Here is a 25857-nt window from a genome sequence, read left to right as displayed (position 1 = left end):
AAACAAGACCTAGCTAATATGCGCATGCCTGAAGTCCTGGGGGAAGCAGGTGCTGAAAAGAGGATGAGAAACAGATCCAATTGATTTGCGCCGAGAAAACGTAGACATCCGATAGATACTTTATTATACATACCTATGTATTGGAATGCTTTTCCAATGCAAAATGTCTAAAAAATACAATTTTAATAACATATTTATTAGCTGCAAGTTCCAAACACATATTTCATGGGCGTTTAAGTCAACACGTGTATCTACCTACATAGCATATTTCATTTTGTTCAGAACATACTCTTTAAATCACTGACTTCTATTGGAAACGGCAACATTGGTTAAAGTTCGAGAACCTATTTTTCAACACCTTTTTCTCAACCTAGCATGCCACCATAGCCATCAGTTTGAGTGAGTGAACAGCCTTCATGTTGGAAAAGAGGACATACTTACCTACATTCCGATGCATTTGTATCATCATCATCATCATCATCATCAGCCTGTGGACGTCTACCGTTGAACAAAAGCCTTCGCTAAAGAGCGCCACCACACCTAGTCCTTAGCCTTCCTCATCCAGTCACTTCCCGCCACCCTCTTTATATCGTCGGTCCATCGTGCTGGAGGGCGTCCCACACTACGCTTGCTTTAACGCGGTCTCTACTCAAGGACTTTCCGGCTCCAACGGCCATCGTCTCTACAACAGGCACGACCAGCCCACTGCCACTTCAGCTTGCTAATAGTTTGGGCTATGTCAGTGACCTTGGTTCTCCTGCGGATCTCCTCATTTCGGATCTTATCCCTCAGGGAAACACCTAACAGCCCTTTCGCCTCCTAACATAGCATTTTAGCGACTTTGAATTTGTGAACAAGGCCCTATGCCAGTGTCGACGTTTTAGCACCATAGGTGAGGACGGGAAGAACACGCTGGTTAAAAACTTTCGTCTTCAGGTACTGAGGAATTGACGATGAGAAGACTTGACTCAATTTCCCAAAAGCTGCCCAACCTAGCCGAATTCTTCTGTTGGCTTTCTCGTCGAAAATGCTTCTACCTAATTGAATGATTTGGCCAAGGTAGTTTGTATTGTGAAACAATTTCGATGCCAACATTTTCGACGCTTATCGGTGACGGGACAACGTGTTGACTGAAAATTACCTTTGTTTTGTCCAAGTTTATTCAGAGACCGACACGTCTGGAAGAGTTGCTTAGGTTACTCAGCATCTCCTCGAGATCTGCACTTTTAAACAGTTTGGAGATATTAGATCCCCCTGTCTAACGCCCTTTCGCAAGCTGATAGGTTTTGTCTGCTGAGACTGGATTTGGACGGTCATTGACGCAGAATCATAAATACATCTCAACACCTCAATATACCGCCAATCGACCTGGCATCTTTGCAATGATTCCAGAACAGCCCAAGTTTCGATAGAGTTGAAGGCTTTCTCGTAGTCCTCAAAGGCAAGACAGAGTGGGAGATTATGTTGTCTACTGTATAATCATCCTTAAGGTGCGTATGTGGTCTACGGTACTGTAGCCTTTTCGAAACCCTTCGTTCTGGAGATTGAAACTCATCAAGTCTTCGGGCGAGGAGATTTGTGTATGAAATGAAAATTGTTTGCAAACAAAAATATCAAACTATAGCAGTCTTACTACAGGCGCGGATTGTATGGGACAACAATAGTTAAACTGACGTTAAACACAGTGTTTTGTCAGTTTCACCCAATTAAGTCAGTTTAACCAATTTAATATCGCTTCAGATGATCGGATCCGGAATTGTGTAAGAATAACCATTTCATGGCTATCGCAATCGTCAAGAAATTCTGCCCTTTGATTGGCTGTGAAAAAATGTAAACAGCGAATCAACCAATCAAAGGGCAGAATTTCTTGACGATTGCGATAGCCATGAAATAGTTATTCTTACACAATCGGGGGGCAGGTTTACCCATGGAATTAATAAATACTAGTACCTACCTATAGTATATCAATAATTATTATCTTGCTAAATCTATGGGTCTAACGTTTTTGTGGTAAGGCAGCTGTTACAATTTTGTTTCTTCGAAAATCAAATAGAAAAAGTAGACTAATGGTAGGAACAATGATGTATACCAAAATCTTTACTTATAGTATTATTATTTTGATGCAGATCTTCCTAAAATAATGTTATTTCACTATGATGTTTGGCACCGTGATCCGTGTCAGCTGACAAGTGCAGTTTTGCCTTTGCAACAACACTCAGATACCAATTACCATAGGTATAAGTCCCGCAAATTGCTATTGCGCTAGAACCATGTCTCATTAACATTGAAATGACGTCATTTTGACGTATATTTAAGTAAAAATATACCATCAGCTCGAAACTTCAGTATAGTGCTGACGTCACTAAAATAGTGGCCACGCGCATTAGCAATTTGCGTGACTTATACTATCACATCACAAGTTTGCTGCACGCTGTTCAGTTGAGCGCATGAGAGACGGTGTTTTTGCGATTGTGGCCATTTCGAAAGCTCGTGCCGTTGTGTTGCATCAGTCTTCTTCAGTGTAAAATCCACAAACGTAAAGCAGTGTCCACGTCCATCTTCGACAAATGCAGAAAAAAGTCTTTCAACGTCCAACAAGCGAGCAACACCATTCACCTGTATACTACTCCAAAACTTCTGAACTTGCCATTTGTGTACCTAACTATGGCGAGAATTGCATTTCAATGGGTGAAGATAATATCACACAGTCTATCTCAGAATAGTCAATAGGATACATTGAAACAACTCATCACATTGAACAACTTTATTACACTTATACAATAAACGTTTTCTATAAACATTATAAAATTTTCAATCAGAAATAAGCACGAAACAATACTTAACGTATCTAGGTATAATACTAATATGCCGTAATAATTAAAAACCTTAAAAAATAAGTCAACTCATATAATACATTTCTGTGGTCCAACTTAACGAATATAAAGGTAAACAATAAAATTAGGTATAATACAAAAAATACATTTTTTAATGGCAACTTGTTATATATATTATGCATACATAATAATAATAAATTACAAGGAAAATAACTGGAGCACTAGATTTTTTTATTCGTTGACAGTTAGCCTTTGACTGCGATCTCATATTATGGTGGTAAGTAATGATGCAATATAAGATGGAAGCGGGCTTACCGCGGTTACGCACTCATCCGATCCGAGTTCGTGAAAATACGTTCCTTTTTGTTTTGTATGGTATTATGTCATGAGCTACCATTCAAAAAAAAAAGGAACACATTTTCACGGTGTGTAGTGCGTAGCCGCCGTAAGGTGGAAGGGAAAGTTTTATTAATCCAATGCTACAGGAACGCTAAGTTACCTAGCCGCACGGCTCCGCTGGTAGGGCGGTAGCTAGCTATTAATTTCCAAATTGTTTCTGCCGGTAATAGAGCCTAAAACCTTCCATTTATAAGACCAGTATTCACCACTGCGCCAGGGAGGTCATCCTTACTGAATAATATTTTTAAAATAGTCACAAATTAATGTGGGTAATTTAAAGTTAAAACACACTATCATGAAACCGTCAATCTAAACTACACTATTACACTATACACTAACATTATAATTATTGTTCTATGGTTAAAGAAATCAATAACATGGACTCGGAAACCAGAAAATTACGCTTTTCGTAACTTTTATTTATTTTTACTGCTAACAGTCACATAATTCCATTTCAATTTTCAACACAGAAAATGCTTTACAGAAACTACAGGACAGTAACATTAGGTCAACCTTTAAAAATAGCTGGCAGATTTTCTGTGTATTACTCTTCATTTAAACTTCCCATCAAAAATATATGTGCAAGTTAACTGCACTCCTGTTCCTACAAGGATTTAGTTGCAAGCATCTGCAACAGAGATTGTACGACAGTTTGCTTGTCGCATTCAATTTGCACAACACTTGCACGCAGGTAAGCGACAGTTGCGCGAAACTTGCATGTAAATATCGTAGATATTTTTTCTTGCATGACTATTTGAATGATCTAAACGCGGTTGTACTGTCTCGCAAGAACTCACAACACGGGGGCAAGAATGATCGTCAGCAATGTAAATCCAATTTAAATATGTCTTAGGGTGCGTAAATTTTAGTGCTTGCAAATTTATTTCTACGAGTATATTCTAATAAATAGACATTCAATTACAAAGAAAACAATACATTCATGCTTTGAATTATGTCGTAATTTTTACAGTAATCTAATTTTAACAGCAATAATTTTAGATTCCAATGTGTTCTAACAATTTTAGTGCTCGAAAATTTATTTCTACGAGTATATTCGAATAATATACATTCAACTATAAAGAAAACAATACATTATAATGCTTTGAATTATGTCGCAATTTTTATAAACGCATAGGTAATACTTGCAGTTGCATCAATCTAATTTTAATAGCAAGAATTTTAGTTTCCAGTGTTAACAAACAATTTCAGTGCTCGCAAATTTATTTCTACGACTATATTCTAATAAATAGACATTCAATTATAAAGAAAACAATACATTCATGCATTGAATTATGTCGCAATTTTTATAACATGTACACATAGGTAATACTTGCAGTTGCAGCAATCTAATTTTAACAGCAAGAATTTTAGTTTCCAGTGTATACTAACGACTAAACCATATTTTAAAAATAATTATAGGTATTGAATAATATTAAGTATGATGTTGTGTTTAGTTAAAAATACATGTATACTACAAACTTTCACAGTTACAAATTGCACTCATTTGTGTAATGTAATTTTTTTACCTACTAATGTCCAAATTGTTCGTCGTTTTGAGATTTCAGTTCTATTACTTGCAATACATTTGAGCAAAGTCCATTATAAAGCCTTAATTTATTATAATTAATTTAATCCTTTCAAATTCAAAAAATAAATTCACACAGGCTGCAAAATATGTACATAGATAATGAATAACCATCTCATATATTATTATTTCATCTTTTACCAAGCTTTTATCACTAATCCACATCTTGCTTTAAAATTTTATCATTGAAAAACATTCGCATTACGCATTTAATAATTTATCTCAAACGCTAAAAATGAATGATAAAGAGCCTACGCTATTATCAGAATAACTTCATCCACGTGTATTTAGGTTTTTTTAAAATCCCTTAGGAACTCTGATTTTCCAGAGTAAAAAGTAGCCTATGTCACTCTCCAGGTCTTTAACTATACCCACGCAAAATCCACGTCGATCCGTTGCCCCTGTGCGACGTGATTGAAGGACAAACCAACAAGCCAATAAATGTAAACAAACAAACACACTTTCACATTTATAATATGGGTAGTGATAGATTATTTAAATATAGATCGTCTACAAATATGTTACCGCTAGACTACGGAGTTCGTGAGAAATCTGCAGAAACTAGTTAGTCTGAGAAACTGAGTGCAATAGGTTTCGTTGAATGTAACAGCCCTCGACGAAACGTCACAATATAGAGATGGATAGTCCATCTCTAATCTCTATGTGATGTTTCGTCGAGGCTGTTCACAGATAGCAAGTGAAAAGTATTTTCGTGTATTATGTAACAATTGCTATCTTACAATGTAGCCTGTGAATATTCATGAAGAAAAGTCTACATTAGTAAAGTTCGAAAAATATAAAATTCCCGCATTAATTGTCATCAACGCGAGTTAAATAGTGGTCTAGCGAGAACACTCGCGTGTTATAAAGGATAAAACATCAAGTTCTTTTAGCGTTCGAAACTAGTCGAGCAACGTCGACCAAATAGTAAATGAAGTCGGTTTCTTTTACATTTTTAACATCTAGTTCAATTAATGTAGCAAACAATCGTTTGCTACGTTTCACGAAAAGAGAATTTTCGCACTTACAATCATAATTGTTTAAATTCACTTTCCGTGAAAACTAACCTGTAAAATAGCAGCGCTAATTGATCTTGGTCCAAATTAAATTAATGTGGCAAACGACTGAGTTGAGTTTATAGAGATATGAGTGACATAGACGACGCTCTTTTTTTTTTTTTTTTTTTTTTAAATAGACGACGCTCTACGAAGTCAAAATCTCGAGTTCGATATACAATATTTCCTGCCCGGTACTGTAAGTTTATACAATTTGTATTCGTTATAATAATACTTGTAAATACAGTATATAATATATTCATGTTCTTATATTTACAGAATATTCTAAATGTTTAATACCACATTGAATACATGTAATACTAGAAAATACTAGAGATGTGAATATAACACCGCTAATTTATAAATTGTGCGTGTTTTACGCGTTACAATAAGTGCGTTTGATTTCATAAAACTATGAAAACTGCATAGACCATATCATTACTTGCGCAAGATACTACGATGTGATGGAAAAAGTTGCTCTCCCCAGAATAATAATTATTGTAGGCTCTGTTAGCCACTTGATATTTTCTACCTGGTCTAAAAGGCCACCATTACTAAGACTAACCGAAATCTAGAAAACCAGCCTTAAATCTGATAACAATAAGCTGTAGTCAGATTCGAGTGTAGTTTTCTAGCATCCAAATAGTATTAATTTAACACACGCTATAACCAAATAAATATACAAATTTTATCTTCTTAAAATATTTTATAATATTGTGCGTATTATTTTATACATATCACATGATACACGATATAGAAGATATACTTTTTCTTCATAATGCCCTTATTTAATAATATGTACTTGTGCGTAATATTATAGAGGCACAGTGAACATTAATAATTATTTAATTCACAGTTTAATAATTTATATATTTATTAAGGTAATATTTTGAAATTTTTCTTCGTGCTTCTCGCCAGTATAATTTACTATTTCCAATCTCAAGTTAGCGACCTGGGTCTGTTCAATGTGCTTTGCACATATGATATTAGGCGAGGTGAATATAACGTTTTAAATCTATATGTACCTTAAATCATTAAAAAAAGTCAAAGGTAGACTACAGAATTTTAAAAAGTTGGAGATATAATTATTTACAGTTTATACAGTTCAAGCTACGGGTCAATTTGTTAACGATGCTTAAGTTATTTTTAAACTTTGCAAAACTGCACTTTAAAATTAATCTAAGAGAAATCATTGTTAATCAGATCTAGTATGTCTATAAGTCGCAAAGAAAGTACAATTACCGGCATCAGACTCATAAACAGATAAAATTCAGGCAGGTACTAACTACTAAGGCGCAAGATTCACAGACGGAGTTGAGAGGCGGCGAGGCGCATCTACTGTTCAACTTGTTGATGTTCAAAAGTTGTATCAACTTGTTGATGCACTTCACCACCGATGCTGACATACAGTATAAACTCTATATTGCGAACTTCTGATTAACGAAAAACTCATTAAAGCGTATAAATTGCTAAGGTTTGTTTGGTTTACATTGTTACTCTTCTATTGAAATATCCTATATAGCGTAGCAAATTTCACTGACCTTGACCACCATACTGACATAGTCGTAAATATGTCGAACGCACACAATGGAATTTTCAGAAATGTGTTCATTTATTTGTTGTAATTGCCTAGCACGAATTTACTTACTGTACTTCCTACTATCACTTTATTGCTAACTACTTATTAACAAAATTGCATTGTTTTCTCTTACTTTCCTAACGAAAACTCTTTATAACGCAATAAAATAACCGGCCCCTAAATATCACTATATAGAGTGTACACTGTAATGACAAAATATAGAATAATATACACTTGATAATAACTCGTTTTATAGAACATAATTATTAATATTATCTCTCTTTAATACTCCTTAAGTCACTTCACCGAATAATACATAACCGACGCATTTGTCTCATTATAATTTAAAGCTCCATATCTCAGTTAATTTCAATACACATAGTTCCTTAAATGTCTTTATATTGTTATATAACTTTGTAACTAATTTCCATAAAAATGCCATCCTTGTACAATAATATTACATTTCTTCGCACAATAGCATGCATTTAAACTGAATACAGTAATGTTTAATAGATAATATATAGGGTAGGTACTAGGTACGCTAATATTTTAAAGTATTATTTTATATTACTAGCTTACGCTCGCGACTTCGTCCGCGTGAACTACACAAATTTCAAATCCCTATTTCACCCCCTTAGGGGTTGAATTTACAAAAATCCTTTTTTAGCGGATGCCTACGTCATAATAGCTATCTGCATGCCAAATTTCAGCTCGATCCGTCCAGTCGTTTGAGCTGTGCGTTGATAGATCAGTCGGTCATTCATTCACTCAGTCAGTCAGTCACCCTTTCCTTTTATATTTAGATTTACCGATGTAGATAAAAGTAAAGTTTGTTATTAGAATTGAATGTTAAAAAAAATTATGCACATGTAATTTAGCACCTCATTGATAAATATTTTATTAGCCACGAATGGGATTTATGATGAGGCCGCTGCTTTTTGTCTTTTGTTCTCAATAACACAATAACTTATTGCTCTTCCCCGCAATAGTGGTTAGATTATGAGGCAGTTACTTTATACCAAATATCAAATATATTACCCCAAAGACATATACCGCAAGCTGGATGAATAACAAAGAATAGTTATATTTGTATATATTATTTAGCACCTCAAAGAGGTGTTTGCCCGACATTGGGATTGTATAAAGCTGTATTTTATGTCAATATTTATAATGATGTCCTTAACACCTCCGAAGCAAGGGCTTTGCCCAGCAGTGGGATTATAAGGGACCGCAAGTTCATTTGAAATGTAAAAGACAATAGTCTTAAGTAGCTCAAATAATAAAACGACCATTTTACTTATAATAATATGGCGCTGTACACATCAACTATTAAAAACCTGTATAATTATATATAGGTACCTATTTCGATACATGGAGGGCGGAGGCCCGCAAATTTCATTAGTTAAGTACTACCCATTTCACAATATATTTACCGACAAGCAACGTTATTCAATAAAGGCAATTATTGGACCTCTATACTTCGCCGCAAATAAGCTAGACCACCTTATTTAAACAAATATTAGTTGTGATATACATATTTACAAAAGATTATTAAGTCGAAATAACATTTACAGCAAAGCCTCACGTGAATTTCTTTACTTAATTTAACATGAAACACAGATAAACTGAGAATCATGATGGTGATGATAAAGATAGTAGAGCAAGATTCCAATAGAGCCAGACCTGTCTCATTTTCTAAGTGACAAAATGTGCGGGATTGAGTAGTGTTTGTACGTACTTTTAACGCTCGCATATTTGCTAGCTTGAGCCAAGGGGGCAATTAAAAGATATCAGCTGCTAAATGTGTGAAAAAACATTACTCACTTTTCTTAAGGCTGGGTGCTGATTCTTATGTACGTTTTACTGTTACTACTGTTAATAATTAATACTGCCAGACACTTTTCGTAGGTCTTTATTCTCGCCAGACGCTTTAAAGCACGCAAAAAAGAACTCAATCTTACTTATAGTCAGAGTCTTAATTTTAATAATATGATACTCAGGGAGCTAGTTCAACAGTTTTTGTAAGCAGCCAGAACAATCGTAGGGGCCAAACATTTGCCAGACACAATTCAAAGGTCCAGAATACGAGGTGGCTGACACTAAAATGTATCTGGCAGATATTCTACGAACTACTACTACGACAAACACTTCTCTATCGCACACATTTTGTTGCTCAGAAAATAAGACAGATCTGGCACTACTGGGATCTTGGTCTATAAAAGATCAAGCTTTTTAAATGGGCTACGCCAGAAAATACGCTCCATATCTTCATTTAGCTTCACCTACTCGACCTCTGTTTCGGTACAGATGTCATCGGCTCGCTTCGCTCGCCATCTCCTCCATTCGCTTCTCTCGCTATCTATATATTATTTTGTGCTTGAGAATTCTGACTGATTTGCATCATTATTATTTATACAATATAAAGCACATAAGCACTTTTATTTCTAGCCCCACTAGCCCTTACAAAGAAACAAGTAGATATGCATGCAAGTACACATACCAGTGAAGTTCCCCCACATAAGTTAATGGTGGCAGAGTGAAAATAGGACATTAGCAACAAGATAAAAGATTTTGATAAATGCTTTTTTACAATTTTATATATGTCACGACAAATAGTGATGGTTCAGAAAGTATGATTTCGACTGGCGACTGAATCCAACGAGTTTAAAGACATCGGCAAGTCAAAGCAAAGCAGTCGGATCAGCGCTTAATGGTTCCTTACATCTTTTCATTATCGAACACTTCCTATGTCCAATTAACCTGGCACTTTGTTATATTCACTATAATACTTTAAAGGTATAAATAATTATTTACTTATAAAATATATATTACGATTACACGAATTGTCCATAGATCGTGAACGCACTGTTAAGTCTGAGCACCCAAATTGTGATGTTCGTTTATAGTAATTATGCGCACGACCAGTAAATACTAATTTTCTAATTTTAAAATGACAAGAAAAAGTTTATATGTATTTAATAGTATGAGAGAGCGTAAATGTCTTTAACGTATAAACAAATCGTTTGGGTTAAAAACCTTTTTGTACACTCTCGCATAGACAGGGTTTAATCATTGTTGGTTACTTCTAGAAGCTTCTGCATCCTGCCGAGTGATGTTGAATGCTTCGGTCTTCAGGAAATCGACGGTTTTGTAGGCGGATTCGGCATCGGACGAGAGAGACTTGCCGTGCACAATGCTGGGTCTCCGTAAATCCTGAGACTGTTGGAAAAAATAAACAATAATTATTAGGCTCTTTACGCACTGCATGCATCCGATCCGAATCCAACTATTCTCGATCAAAAGTAGTCCAATACTAGTACTAGAATAGTACAACGGCCACGTATCGGATCGAATGCATAAATCAAGACTGAGAAAATAAATTTTCGTGTGTCATTGTGCCACCTAAATTGCCTATTATTTAAAACTAGATGATGTAAATTCGTACGCGTAGGTTTCAGTTTTCAAAAATCACATGGGATAAAAAGTAGTCTACATCCGTCACCAGGGTGCACGCTATCTCTATTTTAAGCAGATAATACCAGCAACTTCTTCGGTGCGGTTTTTTTAATCCAGTTCCGGAATAAAATGAATCTATGTTTTTCCTAGGGTGCAAGATATCTCTGTACCAAATTTGATCAAAATCGGTTCATCAGATTGGCAGACAGACACACTTTCGCATGTATAATATTAGTATGAATTTAGCGTACATACTGTAATTTGCATATGCATATGCATATGATGTAATATAAAATGACATGATATAAAAAAGACAATATAAAATAACATTATATAAAAGGGCAATTTTATAAGCACGTAATACAAGTAGTATGTAATAACTCACGTTGGATGTAGATGGTTTGGATGAAGGCTGAAGGTCCAAGTCTAAGTACTGTAGCCGATCTGATTTACACTCTTCTCTCTTTGCGACCTGTTAATAAAAATTCATAATAAAATACTATTTGAATGACATCATTCAATCATACCATGGTAGGTGAAAAACAGACAGATAAACCCACGTGCGCCGGCAACTGCAATCAAGCGCACTGCGTGCCTTTAAGTTTCTCAAATATTAAGTGACTGCTTGAACGTAAAAAAATGTGCGAAATACTTTTTATCATGGCGTTACAAAAATCTACTGAAAATTACTGTACTGAACCGTAATAAAGCTATTAAATTAACATACAACTTTTAAGTTCACCAGTTTTATTTATCCCACAACATTAGTTACCCTTTACCGTTACCCTTGCAGCATCAGGTTTGAAAAATTTGTTTGTAACCCGATCTTTGACGGTAATGTTGGTATCCACAATATCAAGTCGCAATTGACAGATCCTTAGCACTCGCGATTTAGGCGAACAATACTCTAGCTGCATCAGAATTGAGGACGTGGAGCCAAAGTTCTAGCGTTGTATTGTCATAGAACGACATTCCATGAACTTTCAATTAAGTTGGTGATAATTCTGGTTTCCAGTTAGATTTTCAAAATCACATTATATCAAATCAGATTGTATTAAACAAATGTGTATTAATCATTGTAATATGATATATCTTTGGAAAATACTTTGGTTTTAGTTTCACATAGCCAAAGTTTATTTTATTTTGTAATTGGTATATGCATGTTTGATTAAATACGCGTAACTAGCCTATGCCCGCGACTTCCTTAGCGTGGACTACACAAATTTCAAATCCATATTTTATCGCCTTAGGGCTTAATTTTCATAAATCCTTTCTTAGCGGATGTCTACGTCGTCATAGATACCTGCATGCCAAATTACATCCTGATAGGTCCAGTACTTTGAGCTGTGCGTTGATAGATCAGTAAGTCAGTCAGTCAGATTTTCTTTTTATGTGTGTACTCGTAATATAAATAAACCACTTATTACCGGTCCATAGATGTTGCTAAAATTGCCGATGGTATGACTGGAATGGCGCGGCTTGAGCGCGCGATCGACTGCCGGCGGTAGTGACATCAAATTGCAGTACTGCGTGGACTGCAAGAATTTATTACATATTATTAATTATTTTAATCCTTAAAACTACACATCAATACTGGTAATATTATGAATGCGAAAGTATGTCTGTCTATCTGTCTACTAGCTGTTCACGGCGTATCTGTTCAACCGTTTTTGACAAAAGGTACAGAGATAGCTTGCATCCCAGGGAAGAATGTAAGTCACTTTTTGTCCCGGAAAATCAAAGAGTTCGCACGGAATTCTCAAAACACTCAAAAACAACGTGGACGAACTCGCGAGCATCATCTGTTTGGCACAGAGATAGCTTGTATCCTGGAGACGGTAATAGGGCTACATTTTATCCCAGAAAATCACAGCGTCCCCACGAGATTTTTAAAACAACTAAATCCACGTGGACGAAGTACAAATGCTATCTCGACATAAAATAGACTGCCGCATACTGCCGCATACGGCCGCAACATTAATGTTTCCTTTTGTAGCATGCCGCTTTATCGCATTTTGTTATTCCAGCGTAAATCAAAACTTATGAATTAGCATGCCGCTTTGTCGGATTTTGTTGTTCCAGCGTAAATCAAAACTTATGAATATGACCCCTGTCGCGCGCTTATGAATTAAAAATTCAAAACCTGCAATAGTTTTCAGAATGTATTCTTGCTTAAGTACTCATTTTTCACTCGGGTAATTGAGTCAAACCATCACTTAGATGATTGCGTGTATAATAAGAACGTTCTCACATGCAAGGGATCTCCAACCTCTCTCCTTTTGAACTAAAAACTTATTTCGGCCCGTTGGGCGATTTTGTGATGGGTAAATACTTCAAGGTCGCGTCACCGACATGAAACTTCTTTACGCCAACAGAGGGAGAGCCAGCGCGTGCCATACCTTCGTTATTTTATAAAAGCTGAAAGTTCCTCAGCGTATTGTCCCCAACACAGGGAGGAAGGTTTGTTTTGATCATGGTGGCTTTGGGAGAAAACAGGTAATAAAGGTGTAAAAAATCTTATGTCAAAGTATAAAGTCTAATGTTTTTATATTTTCTTCGAAATAGTATTAGAAATCACGTCATGCATTGCCAGACTAAGTGTATGTCACGGCAACCCCCTGCCAGACACCATTAAAGTTTAACAATTACAAGCTTCATTGGTTTCATTGACTTGTAAAAAGAGCCAGTATTTTTTTATTTTAAACTGCCGTCACCGACATTCTAATTGGTAATTTGGTAAACAGCGACGCAACAGACTATTTTGTTTTGTCAATTGTAACTTACATGTCCAGCAGGAGCCTCGTCTTCATCGTCGGTTCGCGGAACGCTTTGCCCCATACCAGAGCGGGCGGGAGAAGGTGGGGTGTGCGATGACCGGCCGGGTGCGCGCAACCTTTGCGGCTGATGCATATAATAATATATAATTAATGGTAATACATAAAAACCTAACCGAATTTCAGCCACGGCGGCCAAAGCAATAGAAACCGTAATAGGTTTGCAACTCCTGCACTTCTCCTCTAGTCCGAGAGTTGTTTGAGTGACTGATTGTAACTTTTTACAAAAAAAATCGCAAACTTAGACTTGCCTTTACACAAATTTATAAAATCTTTTAAAAGTATACTCCTGGAAAAAGCATTATATTACAAAATTGAACATTAAGTAAATGGTAAAAGAGCATGGATGTGACTCGCAACTCGCTCCAGCGATGTGCGAGACTGCAATTACTTTTATAGATGCCCTAATATAATTTTTGATTGAATAATTGAAAAGAGCAACCGCTGGTAGCTCTTCTCAGTAGAAAAGGCATTCCGAATCAATCGAATGGTAGATGCATTTGATGATTCAAAGATATTTCTAAAAGTTTGTTTACATAAAAAATCTCTCTATTTCTATTTCCTCACATTCTGACGAGACGGCAACCCGACACGACCAGAGTAATCAGACACAAGACCCACGACTTCACGTGCCATCCGAGGCAGGGAGACGTAACACTAACTTCCCAACTCCAGACAGTCACTGAGAATTTCTTGACAGAAAACCCTATTAATATTTTTGGCCCGACCATGAATTCCTATAACTCGGGAGCCGTTTACTAATTCAAGACCATGAAGTATTTTACATAATTAATAGTATAGATTGCGGCAAACAACTTGAGTATTGACGTGATTGGCTGGCGAATGGCGGGTGCACGCGATTGGTTGATCAGTCGGCGCGAGTGCATGCGATTGGTTGATACGTCGACTTTCGTTTCCCGGATTCGCCAACTTTCTCCCACTACGCTGCTGCATGCCCAAGTTTTTTGCCGGGCACTATACGAGTTACGAATAACTGCAACGAACGGCTATCGATTTAGCCTACCGGCCATAAAATGATTGACGGATCGGGACCAGAACATACTTGTAAATCACCATCCGACCCGATACGACGCTACCTGAGTCAAATCAAAACATCTCATAGCATTTTCTATGACCAAAAACACTACACTAATTAGTTTGTTGTTGTAGTGGCCTAGTAGGCGCACATCTGACGCAAGGAGGCGTGGTGTCGGGTGGAATAGCAGTTCAACTTTCAAGATATATTTTAAACTGTTTGAATGTTGTTCATGTTTATGTATATAAGATGATGCCTGCGACTTCGTCCGCATGGATTTAGTTTATTAAAAATCCCTTGGGAACTTTTTGATTTTCCGTGATAAAAAGTAGTACGTCCGTTCTCCAGGACGAAAGCTATCTCTGTACCAAATAGATGATGCTCGAGACTTTGTCCATTTGAATTTTGGTATTTTAAGCCTCGTCAACTCTTTCATTTTTTGAGACAAAAAGCAGCTTATGGCCATCCCTGAGATGCAAGCTATTTCATTACCGTCAAAATCGGATGAATGACAGACACACTTTCGCATATGTAATATTATTGTGGATGTGTGTGTTCATGTGTGGTTGATTGGTAAGATAAAGAGTTGACGAAATCGAAATTGGCCTGTAATTATTTGGGTCAATTTTGCTATCCGATTTAAACAAATAAGGTATCAATTTACTACATTTCATAAGGGCTAGAAACTTTCCTAAAATCTACAGACTTATTGAAAATAGAGCAAGTCATGGCACAATACTATCAACAATAGTGCAGATTTTTTACTGATATCCCCAATAGATTTCTTCTTCATTGTATTGCAAAGATTTGTATATTTTAACAATATCACATGGGGTGGTCAAACTTGAACAAAACACTGCATTCAAGAACATTGCTCCACAGAAAATTATAGGGTTCATTTGGCTAGGAATTAAGGGAACTGGTTACAACCACCACAGGAATATCTTTTGGGAAAAGTTTTCAGAAACAAAATCACAAATCAACGTAACTATAGAATAATGATGAGGAAAATGTTTTATGGTACTTACATTATTCTCAGGAAAATCGACGGGTTCCATAATTTTATTAGCCTGTAACAGCTCCTTCTGTGAAAAATCTTTGCTCATAGCAAATGTTTTCGGTGGCCGGGGTGGTACTGGAGGTCCTATTAAAAGTACATTCACTATTATTAAATTGATACTTAACAACTGAAGATTTTTATTAATTTGAATATTTTAAATTAAATCTACAACGGGTAATATCTGTCTAAGCGACATATTATATCAGCGTATAGCTTAAATCACTGAGTCTGGAACTGGAGATTTCGCATTTAAGTTTTATCGATACTGATTCTGATGGCAACCAAATTTTAGAGTTTCTGCATTTTTTCTTACCAATGTAATAAGAAAAGGACAGGCAAATTTAATTTATATTTAAAACTGTCAAACTAAGCGCCAGTCTAGAGCATAGTGTTTAAAAATCTGTAGAGTAGTACTAAAATTTTACGTTATTAGTTTAAAATTCATTTTTCATAAAAAGATGCAGATACTCTAAATTTAGTTTATAGACAGACATCAGAAATGGCGCCAAGTACATCCCCACATTAAAAAAATAATTTTCAGCGCCCGAAGTCAGCTCGTCATCAATAAAAATAAGTAATTACCATCTACGCTCAAGGCATTATTTCCTTGCGGAGCCAAAGCCAATTTAGTAAATGTTTTTGCCACTGTCCAGTCCCCTAGAACAATGACACGGTGATTTGACAAATAATAAAAGCCTAGATAAAGCGCGATTTATATAAGTAGCGTGTAACAGAGACATGGCAGTCATGTACATTGAGTAAGGCCAATTTGACGTTAGTATAAAGGACAGACACCGCCGCCACGTCCAAAGTTGTTTAAAGTAACAAGGGGTTTTTCCGCGACTTCTGTATAAATTGCGCCTTAGAGCCGGCGCACATTTCGCGAGGCGCGGCGCAGAGCATTTTTCACTGCAAACTATGATCGACTTTACCTACGTTGAAATAATATTGAATATCAAACGGCACAATTACTAGTAGCTGAGAATTAAAAAAAAAAGCTGAGAATAAGCTGTGATAGTCTAGTGGTTAGGCCGTCCGCCTTCTAATCGGGGGTCGGGGGTTCGATCCGGGCACGCACCTCTAACTTTTCGGAGTTATGTGCGTTTTAATTAATTAAATATCACTTGCTTTAACGGTGAAGGAAAACATCGTGAGGAAACCTGCATGCCTGAGAGTTCTCCATGATGTTCTCAAAGGTGTGTGAAGTCTACCAATCCGCACATGACCAGCGTGGTAGACTATGGCCAAAACCCTCACTCTGAGAGGAGACCCGGTGCTCTGTAGTGAGCCGGTGATGGGTTGATCATGATGATGAGAATAAAAAGGAAAGTCCGACTAGTAATTGATTTTTAGAGTTCTATATCTCCAGAGAAAATCTTATAATTACACACACCTTACAACTATTGTGGTTATATCACAAAAAAAGTAAGGTGTTATTTCTTGTAAAATGGTACAGAACTCTTTGGATGCGAGTCCAACTCGCACTTGACCGGTTTTTTCGATATTGGTTTGGCAGTGAAAAATGCTCTGCGTCAAGCCTCACCGGCCTTTAAGATTAACAAAACGACACCGTAAGGGCCTATCCCTCATATCACACAACTCTTTCTGCAGTGCAAGCTGATTCGCTAACTCAGTTTACAAAGATGAATGATAGCCACTGAGCTCATATGACATTGGTTGCCTCTATCTTGTTGTTTCGCTGAGCGATATTAAAATGATGTTTCGTACAAAACCTTCAATGGATCAAAAACAAATGTCAAATGAGCTCGGTGGATATCATTCATCGTTGAAAACTGAGATAGCGAAGAAGTCAGCTGTTCAGCTACAGTTGACAGGCACCCAAGACATATACTGCGCATTTTTCACTGCAGTGCAAGTTAATAGGCATTATCCTTCTACGGCTCTTTTTGTGGCTCGTGCCGCGTGCGATTACCATTAAACAATAATTTACTTACCGATGTTAGATTGACTAACATTGAGTGACCTGCACTCGTCTTCACTGAAGTTGGAGTCGTTTTCCGAAAGCTCAACGTTGTTAATCCTAATCTGCGGCTGACTCAAATAGATGCGCCTATTGTTAACAGTTTTTTCGAATGCTGTTTTAGCGCTTATGGTTATGACAATATTGTTGGAATCAAAAGTGAATGCGTTCTGTACATCCTGAAATACAAAATTATTTATATATCGGGAAGAAAAAAAATAAGATTATATGAAGTATATAAAATCAAGCAGTGAAAGCCGAGTGGTTAAGACGTCAGGCTCCTATCAGGGGACCAAGGTTCGATCGATCGAGGCACGCATCTCTCGGTTTTCAGAACCGTGCAATGAAAGCAATCAAATATCACTTGCTTATCAGTCAAGGAAACGTGAGCAATCGTTCTCAAAGACGTGTGAAGTCTGCCAATCCACACTTGGTTACTGGTCAGCGTGGGGACTAAGGCCTAAGCCCTTCTCATTCTGAGAGGAGACCCAGACCCAGTAGCGAGCCGGTAATGGGTAGTTGATGATGTTGATATTATTTAAAGAAATAGATACCTGTGCACGAACTCCCGTTATGCATTCTGATATTGGTATATAGGGGCCGGTGCTTTCTGCACCTTCATATTGTTCATTGGTCATGGGAGAGGAAATCGACACTAGTGGCTGATGCTGATCGCTCCGGCCCGAAACTGTGTTATACTGCATATTATTCATAGACCTATTATTTGCTGCTTTTCTTTGCTTGTTCTCATTTGCAACTCTCAATGCAATATTCTGTTGATTTCCTACAGTCACTGAGTGGTTTTGATAAATTCCTAAAAGAAAATGCGAGTAGTTGACTGATAGAACTTTTATCTTCCTACTAAGAATGGTCAAACATGGGCCGTTTAAGCAATTGTTATTTGTACTGCCCGAACAGTCTTTGTCAACTGCTTAAGCGGGCTCGATGTATGACAGTAAAAGGAAGATTGCTAGTCGCTACGCAGTCGCAGCTTGAAGTGGGTGGTCATGACTACTTCAAGCCAGTGTATGACCACTCTTAATTAGACAATACACCTTATTCGCATAGTCAATACTCAAAGCCGCGTCGCGTGCCATTTTTAGGCATTTAGCGGGTTATGTCATATTATTATTATTTAATATTATAATTGTTTATACCAAATTTCTTCGCCTTGAAAAATAAAAAAATATATAAGTATGTTCACTCATGAGTGAAGCTTCTAGCAGATGAGGTGCCATGCGTTCGCTGATTTCGCTTTATAGCCAACGTCTAAAAAGGACGAGGTTCTCAATTTGCATCCAAAATTTCGCTTCAAAGCTACGCTTGAGGGCTACAGAATAGGGAAAAATGTAACAACTCATATGGGTGTAAGTTGTTGCATATTGATTACATATTTTCCATATTCTGTGACTTTAACAGAAAATTCGCAATAAATATCTTTGAGGTTTAATAAAAATACATACTTTATTTTGCAGCTATATTATATTAAAAAAATTATATGCCATTAGATACTTAAAATTATTAAAACAATTAATGCGAGGCTCTGTAATACATAAAGAAACCATACTCTGAAGAATTTATGTAATTCTATAGTATTCAGGATTAAGTTACACATCCGCCGCACCATTACAACTTCTATTCGGCGGCAAGCTCATGTTTCTTTACAAGTACTGTATCTCTATTCTGAATTTACTTATTTTACATATTCTGCATTTTGAAACCGACAAAAGCAGCTAACTAGTTTCAATTTACACTATGTAGTGATAAACTCTGTATTATTATCTGTGTGTATTATATATCAATATTGCTTATAGATCAAAACAGAACAATCGTCTTCCGTACCATAGTACAAGAAATATATTATATATCAATATTGCTTATAGATCAAAACAGAACAATCGTCTTCCGTACCATAGTACAAGAAATTTTTAAGTTCCGGAAATTGCTAATGCGCGTGGCCGCCATTTTAGTGACGTCAGCACAAGACTGAAGTTTCGAGCTGATGGTATATTTTTATTTCGGCTGACGTCAAAATGACGTCATTTCGATGTTAATGAGACATGGTTCCAGCATAATATCAATTTGCGGGACTTAAACCTGCCAAATTTTATGATTCTAGGTCAACAGGAAGTACTCTATGGGTTTTGACTCCCTTGACTGGTCTTGACAGACAGGACAGATAGATAGAATATCATATAAGATTATATTTCTTCCTCTTATTTCTTTTGAGATATGGAGATAAACTAACTAACATATCAATGTACAGCTCAAACTGCTGGGTCTAGAAACTTCAAATGTATCAATGGGTCCTTTTACAATGTGGACCCTACTAAGAATAGATTAGGTAAGGCAGGCAGGGTCAGCAAGTAATAGTCATTCATTACGAAAGTGTAAACATGTTCTGGAACACTGATGAATCAAAACATCTTTAAATATTTTCTATGGACAAATATTTAGTCAAATCTGCATACTACTGTACTGTATAAACATTGCCGGCATGGCAAATTGTTTCTTGGTACAGTTGACTAAGATAAACACTGTTATAGTTCGCGACAGGTTGAGATGGCAATCGGGGTATGAGGCTGATGGACTCCCCGCACACCCGCACGTCACCCACGCTTACCTTCACCAGGTTAACCTGCACCGGCTGTGCGGGTGTGCGGGGCGTCCCCACCCCGATTGCTATCTCAACTTGTCGCATACTATAGTCTTGTTATGATTATGTTGGGTCAAATAAATAGATGTACAAGTATATACATCTACTTGTACATCTATTTATTTGACTGTTCTATCAACGCACAGCTCAAACTACTGGACGGATCAGGCTGAAATGTGGCCTGCAGAGCTATCGTAGGCATCCAGAAAGGATTTTTGAAAATTCAACCCCTAAGGGGGTGAATTGGGGTTTGAAATTTGTGTGGTCCACGCGGACGAAGACGCGAGCATAAGCTAGTAGATTATATTTTTCAAACATAGTAACAATGTAAAGAGTATTCTTAGTAAGTTGTAAGCATTATGTATTCTGACGCAAGACTTAGAAAAGATCTTTGCAGACCTAAATTAAATCTTAAAGAAGTGAGCTTGGGCATCAATTTTTCTAATACATGCATCTAACAGCGAACTTAAATACAGTCTTATAATAATAATTCGCAACACAGCTTTTACAACTTCAAATGTTTCTTTATTTCAGCGAAGGTATCTCACAGCTCATCGTCTACTGTGAGTGCTAAACAAAATTGTGAAAACAAATTGAAAAAACTTATAGTGTCTAGCACACTCTGTCAACGGTTCATACAAAAAAATATTAATCAAATTATTCAAAAAATTACCTGTGGTGTCAGTCGGTGTTTCTTCAGTAGCTCGTAAACCACAAACTCTGCAGATAGCATCCACCCACCGCTCCATATCTGCTTCACAGTCTGCTTCAAGGTGGTAAGTCCTGGTCTGTGTTTGGATTGTGAATACAGAGCCCCTCAGCTTAGGATCTAATGAGCCGTGGCTGCCCCGTTCCATATGCAATCCAGCATCCACCTATAGCAAACATTGCACTATGTTAATCACTTAAAACTGAAATCTTCAAGAGAATAACAATATTAGTTATGAAATAACATCCTTTTCTTGAAGCAGGTTAAAAAAAACAAGAGCAAAATGAAAAAAAAACTTACATTTAAACTATATCATTAGATAGTTATGAGGACTGTATGTTAATGCAAACTGAGATGTAATGCAAATAACTGAAAGTTGGAGGTGTGCTATGACTTTCAGTGTCACCGTAAGACTGCAGGCAAGTCAAGGCAGCTAAAGCCACACAACCTCCCACATGCACACTAAATATATAAACCAGGAACCAAACTTCGGACTGACGTTCACGGCGGCAACAGCACGTCTCCACTGTTTAAGTCGGCGACATGAAATGTTTATGTAAATGATATGGTGTTGATAAGTACCTGTTCACAGAAATCTAAGTTGATCGTACCCTTGAGCCGTCTGCAATTGCGGTCGGCATAGTAATCTAAGAAATATTGCCCGGGAAGCTCGCCCGATTGTCGCAAGGCAAACCATCTTCTCCGCCATTTCTGATACAATAAGTTTTGAAATATAACTCCCTAACTTATCCAAAATTTAAGTAACACAACAAAAAAATTCCAACAGTGTAAGTTGTCGCAACTGACCAAGGAATACCTCCTCAATCTGTCAACAAATTATATTAAGAATAAAGTAAATGTAAGATTAGCTCACCGTTCTCCAAATGCGTTTCGAAGGGGGCGATTTTGTAAGCCATCCCTCAAACACTATGTTTTTAGACATTGTTTTTTAGCAAAAATGCCTTTTATTGTATGATACGATATTGATATGACTCAGAAAATTATTAAACCTACGAAGTAGTAGGAGGTAGGTACTAGCGTAGATAATAACAGTGTTTCCACTAAAAATTTTGATATTACCCTAGTTTCTATAGAAATTGTAGGTACCCTAAATTACTGTAAAAATAAATAAATACGCTGATTTAGGGCGCATTTGAATAAATCAATTACTTCACATCAATTCAATTATTAACAGCATAATTTCACGTTTTTAATATCACTTACGAACTGAACCATACGAATAATTTAATACCTGGGCAACACCTCTCATCTGTCATCAGTGGGGGCAAACGTGTCCCCACTGATGACAGATGTGCTTTTACCACAAACTGAGTTATTTTTTTATTAGTAATAATCACACTTAAATACTAAATACATTGCATTAGTAAAATTGGTTAGGTACTCAAATAAACTTGGTTTTTTATTTTTTTTATATTAAATAAGTAACTAACATTGTGCATGGTCATATTTTCTGGTTCAACAAAATGGTTTCCAAACAAACTCTGTGTGTTCCAAGTACCACTACGTTGTAATAAAAATTAAAATATAATTTTATTTTCTCATTATCAACCTGCCTTAAATGTTTATTACCATAAGCAGAGTATTGTTAGTATTTATAAAATGCTAGATGATGCCCGCGACTTCGTCCGCGTGGATTTAGTTTTTTAAAAATCCTATGGGAAATCTTAATTTTTCTGGGATAAAAAGTAGCCTATGTCCTTCCCCGGGATGCAAGCTATATAAGTCCGGCGCGTGCGTGGTGACGATCGGTCGTGTTCATAGTTCTGTCGTAACTCGTAGTGCATGCAGTACATACGTATAGTGATCACCGATAAAAATGTATTTCTGACGTATGGTCCAATCCATAAGCGATGGCGGGCCAAGTCATAGTTGACGAGTTTTTATGTTTCGTACAAAACAAAATAGATATTTTAGATGAGCTTAGTATCATACAAATCTGTGCTACTAACTACACCGATGTGGAAATAGAAACTGGCAAAAGTACCCTATACAGTGTATGCACCCATGACTTGAGAAATATTCATCGAAAGGGTGACGACAAAAAGAAGAAATGTATCAAGGATGTAATCAAGCTGTTGAAGGAAGTAGACCCAAAAAGTTTACCAAATTTCGTGGCACGGGATCTGAGTCGGCTTCCACCTGTGTCTTTTGATTATGTGGACGTCACTCGATTATTAAAAGATATGTCAATTATGAAAACTGAGCTCATGGAACTCAAAACGCAATTCATTACCGAGCTTAAGGAAATTCGTACATCGTGTCAAGAGCGTAATGAGAGTACTCCCCGGGTATCGGTGTCACCGGAGAGAACTAATTCTACTTCGCCATCTAAAACGCTTCAGCCTGTAGCGGTACCATCGCCTACACGCACACAAGCGAACGGTGCAGAAACAGTGCATACGCCAAGTTATCGCGACATCGTGTTTAACTCTAATCATCCGCGCCGAGCGACAAGCGCACGTATGCAAGGCATGCGTTCGGGTCAAACTGGCTTAGCACCGACTACTAACTTAGTGGCGGCGAGCGACGCATCAAGTAAAATTACTGAATTACCGCCGGAAAATAAGACCGATTCATTTACTGTTGTGGTAAATAAGAAACGAAAATCAAAAAATATGCGTGGCACTTCGGACACAGAGTGTAGAATACAGGTAGCTGACTCCCAATGCTCCATATATGTATCGCGAGCGAAAAAGTCGGTTACTGTGAACGACATCTTGGAGCATATTTCAGACAGAGGGGAACAATGCATCAGTGTCGAGCAACTTAAGCAAAATAAAGAAACGTCTTTTAATTCGTTTAAAATTACTATACCTGCCAGCAGGCTGGGAACCTTTTTGGATGGAAAGTTTTGGCCTGCTGGTTTGGTGTTTAGAAGATATAAAGAACGCTTCACCAATACCGCTACTAAACACACCAGACTATGACAGTACATCAAACAAATATAAAGTCAACTTTAGCTAATATTAAAATGGTCTCATTGAATTGTCGCTCAATTAAGCGGTCTGTAGAACATGTGCGTTCCTTGTGTCGAGAGGCGGACATCGTAGCCCTTCAGGAGACGTGGCTCCTCCCACACGATCTTGACTTTATACACCAAATTGATGACAACTTTGGCTGTTACGCGAAATCATCAGTTGACACTGCGGCTGGCGTACTGCGGGGGCGACCGTATGGAGGCCTAGCTCTGTTATGGCGGAAATCTGTTTTTCCTACTGCTTCTATAGTGGAGTGCCCTACGGACAGGTTAGCAGCGGTGCGACTAGAGCTGGGCAATCACCGTCAGTTACTAATTATAAACGTTTATATGCCGACGGACGTGGAAGAAAACTTGACCGAATTTACTACCAATCTTGCGAATGTAATGGCTATTATTGATGACAACGAAACGGAAACTGCATTTGCTTTAGGAGATTTCAATGCCCATTGCATCTCCAGGTTTGGTGACGAGCTTACTTTGTTTTGTGCGGAGCACTCCTTAGAGTGTGTGGATTATGAGTTTTTAGGAAAGAACTCGTCCACGTATACATATGTTAGTGATGCCAGTGGCGTGACGCGGTGGCTCGACCATTGCATAGGGACAAGTGCCGCGCGGAGAACGGTCACCGCTGTAACCGTAGATTATGACGTGGGGTGGTCGGACCACCTTCCACTGATAATTACATGTAATTTTGACGTAGTTGTAAGTAAAATTATTAGTGAAAATAGAAGCTTAGTAAATAAAGTTAAATGGGGTCAACGAAATCCTCATCAGATTAGTATGTACAATAAATATTGCTGTGATAATCTAAAAAATGTTACTTATTCTAGTCAATGTTTAAACTGTGATAATTTTACTTGCACTGAACACTTATTTTTAATAGATAGTTATTATGATGAAATTGTAAGTATTTTAAGAAGAGCTGCTATTTTAAGTTTCGATTCGCACTGCGATGGTAATAGGAAACGGAAACAAGTGGTGGGTTGGAACTACCACGTGAGCCAAAGTCATAAAATAGCTCGACTATATTACTTAAGTTGGTTGGAGAGTGGCAGGCCGACAGCCGGTCCAGTCTACAATGATATGGTAAATAGTCGTAGAAAATTCAAAAGTCAACTTAAATGGTGTCAGAACAACCAAGATCAGATTAGAATGAACATTTTAGCTGCACATAGAGTAGATAAAAATTTTCCAAAATTTTGGCAAGCAACAAAGAGGTTGCAAAATAAACCCCGGTTGCCACATAGTGTTGAAAATATAATTGAACAGAGGGAAATTTCCGAATTATTTGCCAGTCATTTTAAGGTGAAACCACTTAACGTTGAAGGAGCTGAGCATAATACGTACGACACTTCCCCGTCGGACACGCAGACTGAGACCCTACAATTCTCACCTAAAGATATTGTTGACGTGATAAGAAAAATGACACGTGGGAAGTCTCCGGGTCACGATGGATTGAGTGTCGAGCATATGCTCAACGCTAGCGAAGATATTAGCCAAGTTTTGTGTACGCTTTTCAATTTATGTATTAAATTTAATTACTTACCTAAGAATCTAATGAAGACCGTGGTGGTTCCAATCCCCAAAAACAAAACCGGAGACTTGTCTAAATTGAGCAATTATAGACCCATATCACTGGGTACTATAATTGGTAAAATATTCGAAAGACTTT

General features: G+C 37.1%; 1 protein-coding gene across 3 annotated transcripts; it reads right to left on the bottom strand.

The window, feature by feature from the left end:
* Positions 1-8199: 8199 nt before the first annotated feature.
* Positions 8200-22198, bottom strand: dos (daughter of sevenless). Of its 3 annotated transcripts, none has more exons than XM_034983846.2 (11): positions 22059-22198; positions 21767-21895; positions 21149-21350; positions 18374-18633; positions 17794-17998; positions 16421-16495; positions 15807-15922; positions 13693-13809; positions 12336-12443; positions 11294-11380; positions 8200-10671 (listed from the first exon to the last, which is right to left on the bottom strand). In XM_034983846.2, the coding sequence occupies exons 1-11, from the start codon at positions 22125-22127 to the stop codon at positions 10522-10524; spliced, it is 1518 nt and encodes a 505-aa protein (XP_034839737.1). In that variant the 5' UTR covers positions 22128-22198; the 3' UTR covers positions 8200-10521. The 3 variants fall into 3 exon arrangements, with proteins under 3 accessions (XP_034839737.1, XP_069365182.1, XP_069365181.1); XM_069509081.1 differs by having other exon boundaries at positions 21796-21895; positions 22059-22187; XM_069509080.1 differs by lacking the exon at positions 16421-16495.
* Positions 22199-25857: the final 3659 nt, after the last annotated feature.

The sequence above is a fragment of the Maniola hyperantus genome, chromosome Z (genome assembly GCF_902806685.2).
Source record: "Maniola hyperantus chromosome Z, iAphHyp1.2, whole genome shotgun sequence".
Taxonomy (NCBI): domain Eukaryota; kingdom Metazoa; phylum Arthropoda; class Insecta; order Lepidoptera; family Nymphalidae; genus Maniola; species Maniola hyperantus.
The sequence above is the reverse complement of the archived record's forward strand: the minus strand, read 5'-3'. Positions and strand labels throughout refer to the sequence as shown.